Source organism: Crotalus tigris, unplaced genomic scaffold (genome assembly GCF_016545835.1).
Source record: "Crotalus tigris isolate CLP2741 ecotype Arizona unplaced genomic scaffold, ASM1654583v1 scf7180000020032.448945, whole genome shotgun sequence".
Taxonomy (NCBI): domain Eukaryota; kingdom Metazoa; phylum Chordata; class Lepidosauria; order Squamata; family Viperidae; genus Crotalus; species Crotalus tigris.
Window position 1 is genome coordinate 127,238 of NW_024097827.1, and position 13,513 is coordinate 140,750.

The window sequence follows — 13,513 nt, forward strand, 5'->3', positions numbered from 1 at the left end:
ATCTTTCTGACAAATGACCGAGCTGTTAGTTCTAGCTGCAATAAACTGGCAAAGCTGAAGCAGAATTTAAACTTTCAATTTCCTTCCCTACCAGACGTAATTGGGATGATTTAATAAATCAAAACATTATTTTGTTATTTTAAAAACATTAAAGTTGTCAGTGCTGAAAAACTAAAACCATATATTAGATTCCTTTTTTTCCACTATAGATATTATATATCTACCCTTTATATTTCTGTATGAATTACGGTTGCTAATTTATAATCATAATAATGGATGGCATTTTGCAATACAGATAGTCAGGATACCAAAGCTATCAATGCACGTTCTGAAATTCAATGAAGAAATCAGGACAGAAATGCTTGTTCCTTTGTCCTCTTTCAAGGCTTCTTTTAAAATCCTACCAGGGGCAAGCAATAGAAGGGAAATTATGTAGACTAGACAGCTCTTTGGCCATTTGTCCATCTTTCCTTCTTTAATCAATGGCAGAAAAAATAGTGGGAAAATATAGGAATGTTCCAAATGAAAGCAAATGTTACACAATCTTTTCCCTGTAACATTCTGTAAATTCTCTGTGTGAATAAAAGCCTTATTGAGAAGCCAAGAGGTAGAGAAGAATTTTTTTCCTCTCAGTTATTTACTAGAATGGTTACAAACTTTTCTTAGTTATGCAGTGATTTATGCCTCCTTCCCTTATTATGTAGAGCACGGGTGTCAAACTCGCCACGTCATGTGATGTGTTGCGACATATCGCAACTTTTTTTTGCATTGCTGGAGCTGAAGTGGGCGCGGCCTCTGCATGATACAACCGGCCCACAGGCTGGCAGTTTGACACCCCTAATGTAGAGTATGTTCAATTACACCAATATTAAAAGGAATTGAAAGGCAGGTGACTTCACCACTCAAAAATTGTAAAAATTTACTGAACTTACCAAATCCTTGGCATTCAGAGATACATCATCCCACCAGGGAGAAACAAAATCATATTCACAGTTCAAAATCCTCTTGAACATATACTGATCTCCTCTTTCATCATAGAATGGTTCAAAGCCACAAAGTCTACATGCAAATGAGAAAAAACTGTATACATTTGGTGAGATAGAATGATATACGTCAACCTTAGCTTCTTTGCCCAGAAAATAAATATGCAAATATTGAAGTATTGTGCATTATCTTGGAAATTAAAAATAATACATAATGTTAATAAATTTCTTCAATATGAACAGTTAGCGATTGTAGAACTGAATGACTTCTCTAATATAATACATATGTATTTCTAAATCTCATACTGGGCTTTACACAAAGGTAAAATCCATGATTTTAAGAAAAACTGAAGTTGAACATAGATTTCAAGAAAGCAGAATTTATTAACATTAGCATAATGACTTTGGAACAGAAAAAAAGCTAATGAAAAAAAATCTTAAGATTGGTAGTTTCCTAAAAAAGAAGATACTAGGAGCATAACTGCAATTATTTTTCTTACTGAGGAAAAATATGGAGAGCAGTAAAAACAGCCATTGTTATTAAATGAAATGAAAGGCAACATACAGTATAGAAGATAGGAACAAGGAAAGATAATTGAGCAATAATACACAGAGAAAGTTTTAGATAGTTTCAGGACAGCTGAACTGAGACTGGTGAAGGTTCCTAAAAAAAGAAAATGAGCTGCTGATTCAGAGTAAATTTATTATATAAACATGATAAATAATCATTTATCATATAACATCAGATTTCTTTAATCTGAAAAAGTTTAAATTATCTTGGCTAAATAAGTTGCTCATCAAAAACATTTGAAATATTGATGACTGGAAGAAGGCAAATTCTGTTCCTTAGGAAGGAAGGAAGGAAGGAAGGAAGGAAGGAAGGAAGGAAGGGAGGGAGGGAGGGAGGGAGGGAGGGAGGGAGAAAGGAAGGAAGGAAACTATAAACTAGCTAGTCTGATATTGTTACTTTTGAATGTTCTAGAGAAGATCACAAATTAATTTGCAAAAAAAACTTGAAAACAATGTAATATTAATTAGGAATCAGCATGGATTTGCCAAGAATAACACTTGCACTGGTCATTTTATTTCATTTTTATTGGGACATTTTCTTAGCAAAATATGGGAACGCTACAGACATAATACATCTTGATTTCAGCAAAATGTTTGACAAAGTTTTCCATGATGTGAGTTGAATGGTATTATTATTAAGTAGGTATATAGCTAGTTTAAAAATTGAACTTAGAGAGGGCTTGATAATGATTCTTCAGCAAACTAGATGGAAGTATTGAGTAGGGCAGTGATGGCGAACCTTTTAGAGACTGAGTGCCCAAACCGCAACCCAAAACCCACTTATGCATTGTCGGGTGCCAAGTGGGTGTGGCCCATTGAGTGGGTATGGCCCACTGGGTGGGCGTGGCTGCAGTCGTAACAGCAGACTGGGTGGGACTAATAAGTTCAATCAATCAATTCCAACTTTGCAAGATCTTTTTTTTCCCGTGAGAAGTTGAAATTGACTGATTGATTGAACCTTTTTTTTTGTACACGGCGTCAGAAGCCTAAAACAAAAAGGTTTTATAAAACCCAGCTGAAGGCCTAGGACTGGAGCAATGGCGCACATGCCCTCAGAGAGGGCTCTAGGTTCGCCACCACTGGAGTAGGGTATATTCAGGGCTTTGTATTCTTCAATATTTTTATTAATTACTTGGACAAGAAGTGGAAAGAATGCTTATTAAATACACATGGCACAGATTTGAGTGGGAGAGGTAATGCCTTAAAAGATAGAAGCAAGCTTTAAAATTATGATGATGGGTTTGAAAAATGACCTGAAAATAAAGAATGCAATTTAACAATAATTTAATTTGGTTTTTGTCTATGTTTATAAAAAATAATAATTAATGCAAGGTCTTCATCTAGGAAAGCAATTACACGCACACATGTGGTGGACGCTTGGTTTTATATCAATATTTACAAAAATATATTGGAATAGTCAATTATATTTTATGGGAATTTAGATTAAAAATTCTATATTTATGTTGTGAGTTGAAAATCTGCAAGGAGCAGCCTATCATTTAATAAATAGGTAAAATACATTAATGATTATATCATGTATTTGCTGGTTTGCTGTAAATGTAAATGGCAATTTTTATTCTTGAGGTTTTCAGAATTTAATATTACTTCCTCTTTCTTTGCCATATACATAGGTACATACGTAGTATATACATACATTCATACATATGATAGAGAAAAAGGAGGGCTGTATTTGTGAATGTAAAATAACAATATAAAATAAAAATAAATTTACAAAACATTGACAAAATATTAGTCCAGGAAAACCTTCCAGAAAAAAAGGAAAAATATTTCATCTTAGAACTTCTTGAAAAGACTTTTTTCTTGCTTGGTAATCAGCTGCAAATCTCAATGCTTCAGAAGACTCTCCTGCATGGGAAGGCTCATGAAAAAGAAGGCCAAAAATGCTTAATTACTGTATAACACTCCTCTACCTAGGCCAGGGGTCTTCAAACTTGGCCCTTTTATGACTTGTAGATTTCAACTTCCAGAATTCCTCAGCCAAGTACGCTGGCTTAGGAATTCTGGGAGTTGAAGTCCACAAGTCATAAAAGGGCCAAGTTTGAAAACCCCTGACTTATGCTCACACCAGTAGAGTTCTTATTCTACATCTAATGCTCAACTGAGCAATGATGGTGGCATTCTTCTCAGTTCATCCCAAAATTGATTTACCAATGGCCATTTTTAAAGGAAGAAGCAAGGTGTAGAAGAAGGAAGTTTTTAGAAAGAGAAACATTGATATGTGTGTCCTTTATGCTTTCAAAGCATGGTGATGGGATATTAAATACAATTTCATATCAACATCATCTAACAATGGCTCTGCACTCAGTCCACATTCTCCATCTTAGGATTTTTTTTCACACTGTTACACTCTAGGTAAACATCAATTCACTTTGAATTTTCATGTCTCTTATATCCATTTTGGGACAGTGGTGACAAGGGGAAATATCTTGCTTTATGAAGAGTTCTTGAGAAGCAGAGGCAGCATGCCCTGGATTGCAACCTAAATTTAAATCCAAACTCATTCATGAATCTCAGGGTAGAGAGAATCATTGTCTCAAATGAAACTACAAGCTACCATAAAGATAAAGGAAAACAATGCCCCAAGACTTATAATTTAACAAATTGAAATCAATGCATATTTTAAAATCTAATTTTTGCTTTTAAATAATTCTTGGACCTTCATCCTTCAAATCATTAAAAGCAGAGCAAAGCAAATTATTGATTTAGTTCTTATTGACACAGTTAATGAATGCTGATTATTAGAAAATAATGAAATAACCACCTGTTCCATACTTATGTCTTCTAAACTTACAGGATATAGGTGATTATTCCTATGGACCACATGTCCACTTCTGAGCCATAAGCACACCCTCGTAGAATTTCTGGTGCTGCAGATGATAAAAACCTTGTCAGTAAAACTAGATAACAGCCATGGTCTAATATATGGTCTAAACTTATAAAGAAAAAAAACATAATTCTACAAATTCAAAATGACAAAATTTATAAATATAACTAAATAAAATAGAACTTAAGAAGGCAAAAGTAAAATATTTCTGTATGAAATGTAAGTAATTTTAGTACTAATTAAAAGCTTTCAAATGTGCTTAGCAACTAAACTGCAAAAAATAGATTTTTGGAACGATACTTTGACACAACAGTTCTAAAATTAAAACAATAAAAACTAATTATAAGTTACTATGGCAAATATTTTTGAGAAAGTTGGTCAATTTTATTCTCAATAATATGGGCATACTTTTTTATTTAACAACCTATTTCTGATCTTCATGTGGGATTTTCCTAATATATTCAAAATAGATTTGCTTAAGAGATTTTCTTTTCAAGAAGCATGTTTAAACTTTTATCTGTATCTTTTTTGTGTTATACTTTTAATGAATACTGCAATTATTTAAATATTATGAGGGGGGAAACAAGCTTCATTCAGAAGACATATTTTCCCTCTTAAATCAATTGATGGATGTTCTTTCTACATAGCTTCTTAATTTATTTAGATGTTTTTACAGATTCCTGAAGATTCCAGCTGTATATCAGGGATTGTTTGTGGAGATGATATACAGTATTCCATTTGTTTTCCAGCTTCCATAGAATAAGTTTTGAGATATTTTAAAAGGAATTTTATCTCCCAGAGAAAGTGAGTTGGAGAAAAATCTGTCTTGGCATGATAAACAAGAACTGGAGAAGGTGATTCTAAACCTGCAGTATAACTGAGGTGTATGTCTTTTAGGAATGTCTGTGTTGTCAGATAGCCAGTGTGAAAAAGCAGTCAAAGTCCTCCCACTATAGAGTCTTCCTGCTGAAATCAAAGATAAAAGATTCAAAATCACAAATCAGAATAGGCTCTAGACAAAGATCAAAACGCAATAGAAAATGCCAATGAAACTATAACTGGGTGAACATTGTTCCCGGTCTGAAACTTAATCTCTTTGATCAACTAAGAAAAAAGGTCCCTTGCCCCAAAGAGATTACTATTGTTAATCAACAAAGGCTAAATAATCAGAACCCACAGCTCAGCAGGGTGCCTGACTGCAAAAAACGGCCTGTTCTCAGCTGGCTAAGTGCATTTTCTTACAATTCCTACAGGGTGTTTCATTTTCAATGAAAAAAGGTAAAATTTTCTTATATAAGGGACATTTGAGAAATATCTAACCATGGCTGCCTCCAAGTTATTTTTGTGTATTAGGCCCTTGCAATAAACTTCACCTTTGATTGAAGCGACTTCTTGCGTTCTTTATTCCTGGCTTGGAAATGGACCTAGTAAGATTTCTTTCTAACACCAAGAAACTATATTCGCTTAATTTGTTATTTACATGAACATGCAAATGTTGTGCATATGGTAGAAATTTATGCAAAATATATAAAATGTGAGTATTACAATGCAAATGGAATAAAATACATCAATTATCCAGAGCATTACAAGGGGTAAAGTCTGATCTATAAATCTAAACGTTGCCTTTAAGATCCACTAAACTGAAGTCAGTGAAATTGAGATTTTATCGTATTACAAACTGTTATATTTAACCAGAAACTTCATACTTCCATCTGGATGGTCTTCTCTCTAAGCAAAAATGCGGCTTTGGGATGTGCACACTATAGCTAACCATGTAGAGTTATAGTTAGTGTATGATAAATGATAGTTTGAATAAGTGAATACAATATAGACCTATATATTTTAATATGAACTGAGGTTTTTTTTGTTTTTAGTGTGATAATTGCTAAATTTAGAAATTATAGAAAGTGAAAACAACAGAATACAAATAAAACAGATTTAAAATAAGATAAATTCAGAAACATACCACAATATCCTGGAGTTCCACAGACTGTTTTCATGGTAACATGATCTGCAACTATCTTGGAAAGTCCAAAATCAGCTGTTAAACAAAATCAGAAAATTGCATTTCTTATGAAATAATTGTTGAATTAGACATAGCAAATCAATGTTCTAAATCAGGTAGGAAGCCTATATAGATGGAAAAGGTGACCTTCAACTCAATGTGGCAAAGTACTGAAAACCGGTTGTATGGTTGTCCTTTTTCTTCCCAACTGCATGTCTTTTAAACACACATCATCATCACTGAATAATGTTCCACTGTCTATCTGTAAAACAGTATGCACTGAAATATAGGGGAAAAGAGGCTTATGAAGCACACAAACTATTATTGTATGAATGAATGTAAATTTAGAGGAGATAAGAATAATTATTTTCAAATTTCAAAGAATCATGGTTGCAGGTAGAAGTCTGTGAATCAGACTTTGGCTCTGGAATGCTGTCTGCATAAAGGGGACAGAATGAAAATATGATAGAGAAGAAATTAATTCTCTTCAGCATGAAATGAATGCGGCAAGTATTATAGAAAAATTTTCCCCTTGTTAAATGCAAGAAACCTAAAACTGAAGGAAGTTTTAAAGTTTTATTGATCTGTGATCACAAGGTGTTCTCCTAAAGGAGAAGATAAAATTGAGATACAAACAAGCGCTTTGTCAAGCTGCTTACATATATCATCTTCCTGTGCCTAATTAGGAACAAGCAGTGGTTGATTTAGGCTAACAGCAGCTTTGTCCTTCATCAGACATAGTTATTTTTAACTTGCTTCATTCTTCGGGAATTGTACAAGACTGCAATATGAACAAAGTGAATTGTCAATTGCTCCTTTTTATTCTAGAAATTTGTTTTGTACAACTTATTTGCTATTGTGATGGTTTATAGCTTATTTTACTGTACACCCTAAATTTTGCTTTGGTTATGTCTGTTAATGTTTTCTGATTCTGAGGTCTCACAGTATCCTTTAGTACCAACTTGCTAAGGATGCTACTAAAAGTTACCAATTATCAATTACCTATTTTTAAAGGTGCATCTGGAGCTGGAGTTGCATACAATAGATTTTCTGGTTTCAAATCCCGGTGAACAATTCCATTGGCATGTAAATACTAGAAGGAATAAATGAGGGTATGCAATGTTATTTCATACAATTAATACGTTTTCATAATACTGTGTATTATTATGTATATGGATTTGACTTCTGGAGAAAAGTGGAATGTAAATCTAAGAAATAAGATAAATTTCATGCACTGAAAATTTAAAAAAGTATAATCTGTAATATTAAAAACAACTGGCATCCTCATCTAGAAAATGAAAAGAAAAAGTCTAACAATCACCATTAACCACAGTGGTTTATTGTCCATGAGTATCAAGATGCAACTGTAAATAAATTTTATTTGTGGCCTTCCCAATGGGGCCTAAGAAAAAAATGGATTAAATTGGTTACTGTTTGATCCAATTTTTTATGGACAAGGTTGAACGCAGTGCAAATGGTGTACTTTGTGTATGTATCTTTGTATGTGGTAAAACAGTGAATTGCAGTCAAAATGTGAATAAACGTGGGTTGAACATTAAAGTGAGTGGCCAATCCAAATGAAGTACTATGAGATGTTTTGGTCATATACAGTAGAAAGAATGAGTGAAGGTCCACACAACACAAAAGAAATATGTGAAGCAAGAGGTAATCAGTCAATGGGAATGAGAAGATCAAAAATTTGTGACTGGATAGAGCTGCTGAGATCCACAAAAAGAAAAAGATGAGAGGTTTCAATAAACAGAAGGCACAGTACAAATTAGGGCATGGAAACAGAAAAACCAAGAATGTTTATAGGACAAAAGAAAGTAGGGAGAGATAGTAAATGGTAATGCTGTAAACTAGATTTAGTTAGATTTTCTTTTCTCTTACTTCCTGTCATTAACTATTTAGCTTGCTAATCAAATACCATAACAGATATGTATATAAGTACACTTTTAAAATAATATAATATAGCATTTTCATAGAACCTTAACCAGTCTAAGACAATCCTGATTTCTCTAGCAGAACATCTAAGGCGGGACTAGAACTCACAATTCCCTGCTTTCTAGCTTGGTGTCTTAACCACTAAATCAAACTGGCTCTCTATGATTTCTGAATGAATGAATGGAAGTAAATAGTTAAATGCTAGCAAATTGAAGAGCAATATTAAATTCCTTTTTTTATCAGTGCAAAATAGTACAAGGTTAGAACTTTAAGTAGCTATGACTTGCACTTGAAATAGAGAAAATTTTAATTTTCTAAACCTGGATTTTACTTGGACATCGGATCAGGCAAGATGATATGAAAATCAGTTATTTAATTATAAATTTTAAAGATATGTATATATTCATTTTCTAATAAAGAGCATGAAGCAGTTGTTAGGATCAGCCTAAAATGATAAACACCCAGGATTTATATTGAAGACATTGCATTGTATACTTGGAGGTGCCTTGCACAGGTACTTAATTTTTTTTCTAGCACTATTCACTATTTCTAACCAAATGTCTTGATCAATTTATAATTAGTTTGACCTCTGTCATTTGTCTGTGAAATTGAAAGAACTTGCAAGTTCATATCAAGTAGCATTTGCTTCCCCTGGCTACATATGAAAGGCAGGCAGGATTAGGGCCGTCTAGCTTTCTGGGAAAATACCGTTCCCCAGAGCAGGCACAGCAACAGAGAAAACCCATTTCCTGGGTCCCAGCAGATGATATTGCTTAAAAGACAGGACCTGAACAACACCTATGCTATTATATCTTATTAGATGGGCAAAAATAAATGGATACAGACAGTCCCACAAAGAGCCAGGCTCAGGGCTAGTAGGGTTTTTGGGATGATAACAGCATCGTTGAGAGCAGCTACAAGTGCAGCTCGCGAAATAGGGATGTTATACAGATGTATCAAGATGTGCCCAATACTAGCTGCACCGCTGTAGTTACTGGACGCTTCCAACTTTGTGTCTACGACAGGGGTAGGCAACCTTGGCTCTTTTATGACTCGTGGACTTCAACTCCCAGAATTCCTGAGTCAGGGGTAGGCAACCTTAAGACTTATGGGCTTCAACTCCTAGAACTCCCCAACCAGCCATTCTGAAGAGTGAAATCCACTAGTCTTAAATTTGCCAAGGATGGATACCCTTGCTCTAGTTCAGGGGTTCTCAACCTTGGCAACTTTAAGACTTGTGGACTTCAACTCCCAGAATTCCTCAGCGCTGGCTGAGGAATTCTGGGAATTGAAGTCCACAAGTCTTAAAGTTACCAAGGTTGAGAACCCCTTCTCTAGTTCTTCCCTCATAACAATTGAGTTAACAGATTTTTAGGAAAGAGTTTCATTGAGGGGTCCTTGGTACTGAGCTTGTTTGTTTTCTTGCAGATGTTTTGTTACCCAAACTAGGTAACATCATCAGCGCTAGCTTCATTCTTTGATGAGGACTCTCCTAGAGTTCAGCCAACTGCCTCTGGCAGGATTCAATTAGATCCTGGAGGACTATGGCTGAAAGATGTTTCCAAGCCTTCCCCACAGAGGAATGAAGTCTTTCCTATTTTCATTTTAGAGTGATATTCCTTTGGTGACATTGTGCAACTTTCTTTTCTCACCAAGCTTTTTCGTTCTTCACTTTTCTTCTTTCCACTAGTTCCTTCTCTCTTTTTCTGCTCGTCTTCTCTCCTTCCTCCCTTTATTCTTCTTTTTTCTCTCACTTATTCTTCTTTTTTCTCTCACTCACTTATACTCCATCCTCTGTCTTTTCTTTCTCATTCCTTCTTCATTTCTCTCTAATCTGGTGCTTCTTTGCTCTTCTTGAATCCACATTGCCTCTGTTCCAGGAATTGTCTCATTATTCTCTTTCCTATTAGCAACAGTTGAGACCTGACAGGCTGACAAGATGTATTGTTCATCCGTGATATCATTTTTTTCTCCAGTGCCAATTTAACCAGGCATCTGTTTTTGGTTGGGGTGACCAAGAATAGAGCTGAAATTCTTGAATTTCAAAGTAGAACAAGAAAGAAGTGGGATGGCTAAAATGAATTATGATTTCCTGAAAATAAGTGGGAATGTGCCAGTCCACCCACTTCAAGCACTACTTCTATTCATATACTCTTTTTTTCTTTTTACGTCTCTTTCAGTTTATATGCCTGGTAGTTATGTTTTTCCAGACTGGTTTCTTTTCCTGCTGTTGAAAATTTTCCTCCTTTGCCCTCATTCTAATCCATAGCATAACACTGTTCTTGACTTTGCACTTTTTCTTCTAATATCCAGTGGTCCCACTCCATGTCTTTCTCTTATCTATAGTTATAACCTCTTCTTTTTTGCCACTGACATGCATCTGCATTTCTTCTGGGCAAATGAATTCCTTTCATGAATTATGTCTGATGTGCCCAGAGGAAATTACTATCTGTCACTTCTTTAGCCCCACAGATACAAAGCTTTTCTTTTTCTCTTCACTTCACAGGAGGCTATTTTAGATAATGCTTTCTATGATTATTTCACCTTTTCTTTTAATGTTTCCTAGTACAACATTATGGTTTCAGGCTCAGTTCTCATGGATGAGAAATATAATCATTTCTATTACTTCCTGCTGTTTTCTTGCGTTATCAACAGTGAGAAGCAGCACAACAGTCCTTGTAATAATAAATAATCTGGTTTTAACAGCATATTCAAATGAACAAGTGAAATTTACATGATTTTCAAATAAAGTTACTGTACTAATATAGATACAATTATCAGATTTACCAATCTTTTAGCCACCCAGAATGGCTGAGAGCCAGGTGACATACAAGGTTAATAATTTATTATTATTTGTTAACAAATAAGGTTTAAAAAAAATCAGTTCACAAAGCATCTTTTCCATTTTATAATGTAGCAAATGCACGAATCTACTGAAATCATTTTTAAAAAAGGATGAAGTGTAGTAAAACTGGATGAGTTTCTTTTGCTACACTGAAAAACATGTATTTAATTAAAATATTTATGTTCCACTCTTGCTCCATATGGTTATCAAAGAAGTATATTATAAAAGAGTATTTATTATTGTCTTTATGTCCAACTTTTTCTCTGATAGGCTTAGACAGGATCTTCTTTTAATTTTAAATCTGTGGCCTCAGGCTTGTGAGGTTAGTTAGGCTAAAAAAAACAACTGACCCAAAGTCACTCAATGAACTCCATTATAAAATATAGATTTAAATCTGAGTCACCCTGCTGGGTCACCCAATACTTTCACCATTGTTTCATTTTTAGCATGGGTTGTCCTCAATTTATGACCACAATTGGGACTGCACTTCCATTACTTAGTTGTTAAATGAGTTGCATCAATTTCACGATCTTTTTTACTGTAGTGGTTAAGCGAATCCAGCTTTCCCCATTGACTTCGCTTGTTGGAAGATAACTGGGAAGGTTACAAGTGGTGATCAGATGACCCCAGGATACTGCAACTGTTGTAAATACATGCCAATTGCAAAGCACCTGAATGTGGATCACATGACATGGGGATGCTGTGATGGTCATAAGTGTGAGGACTAGTCATAAATCATATTTTCAGTGCCATTCATAACTAAATGAATGGTCATAAGTCAAGGACTACCTGTATAAATGAGCAATTGCAGCACCAAAAGACAAAACAATAAAAGCATAAAGGAAGGCTCATAATTATTGCAAACATTGTTTTAATACTCTTGTAAATGGAACAGTGGAGGAATTCTAATTTTCCAACACACAAATCTGTCTCTATTTAAATATGATTTTAGTTATTATACTTTAAAGTAGTATCCATTATTTTAAATGATTTTAAATTTGCATAAAGGGTTGCATTAGGGAATCCTGAAGAGCATAATGAATTATAGTAATAGCAGCCTAGAGGCAGAATCTAGTCTTTGGGGAACCAAAGTTAAAAATGATATTTTAATGCTGATATCTTATTTTAATGAAGAAGAATGTTAATAAAATACAGTAGCAAGTTGAGGACCGCTAATGGTGAGAAATGATTTCACTGTAAATCATGTTAAGGGTTCACCATACAGTATATAGAGAATATGCTATAATTGAAATCAGACTGATTAAAAGCAATATGGTTTTTGAATCTGAATTACTTATGATTTTATTATTTCAAGAATAAATAATATCAGTCTAATTACCTTGTAAGGTAGTCCTCAATTTATGACCATTTGTTTAGCAATCATTTGAAGTTATACAACATCGTTGAAAAAAGTGACTTATAAACAGCCCTCACACTTACAACTACTGCAGCGTCTCTGCAGCCACATGTTCAAAGAACAGGCACTTGGCAACTGGCATGTATCTGTAGTGGTTGCAGCAACTCAGGGTCACATGATCACCATTTGTTACCTTCCTGGGCAGTTTCCAACAAGCAAAGCCAATGGGAAAAGCTGGATTTGCTCAACTACTCGGCAATTCACTTAACAATCGTGGAGATTTGTTTATTGACCGTAGCAAAAAAGGTCATAAAATCAGGTGTGATTCATTTAATGACCACCTCACTTAGCGATAGAAGTTCTGGTCCCAACTGTATTTGTAAGTAAATTGTATTTGTAAGACTACCTGTAACCTTAGACAGAGAGAACAGATACACACACATATCCCACTGCAACAGAGAATTACTGCAATGTACTCTATATGAGGCTATTCTTAAAGAGTATTCAGAAGCTGTATTTGGTACAGAATGCAGTGGCACAGTCAATTCTGGAAGCCTGTAGAGTGACACATAGAATATCATTGTTGCTGAGCTACATTGGTTAACAGTTTGTTTCCAGGTCCAATTCAAGGTGTTGGTCATCATTTTTAAAGCCCTTTAAGGCATGGATTCAGGGTATCTGAGGAGCCAATTTACCCCAATGAGATTAGACTATCCTACTCATTCCAGCAGAAGGGGCTTGCTGTGGGCCCTATCTATAAACGAATTTTGGCTGGCAAGGTTGAGAAGAGCCTTGTCTATTGTGACCCCCACGGTGTAGGACATTCTGCTATGTGAGATGAGACCTGCCCCCACCTAAAACTTGGTTTGCCAGCTTGGAGCCACCAATGGATACACTCTTTGTTGTGGGTGGTTGACAGGGTAAGATCTCACCCCCATCCATCCATCCCCTTGATTTTGGTTCT

The 13,513-nt window shown here is 34.9% G+C and overlaps 1 protein-coding gene across 7 annotated transcripts in view; it reads right to left on the minus strand.

Moving 5' to 3' along the window:
• Nucleotides 1-13,513, minus strand: part of CAMK4 (calcium/calmodulin dependent protein kinase IV) — a 72,040-nt gene that overhangs the window by 8,769 nt on the left and 49,758 nt on the right. For 5 of the 7 annotated variants that reach the window (XM_039365317.1, XM_039365318.1, XM_039365321.1 and 2 more), the window contains 4 exons: nt 7,406-7,496; nt 6,365-6,439; nt 4,366-4,441; nt 933-1,080 (listed from right to left, as the gene is read on the minus strand). In XM_039365317.1, the coding sequence (XP_039221251.1) occupies nt 933-1,080; nt 4,366-4,441; nt 6,365-6,439; nt 7,406-7,496 (390 nt within the window). The remainder of the gene's footprint in view (nt 1-932; nt 1,081-4,365; nt 4,442-6,364; nt 6,440-7,405; nt 7,497-13,513) is intronic. The other 2 variants (XM_039365319.1, XM_039365322.1) reach the window with 1 other exon arrangement.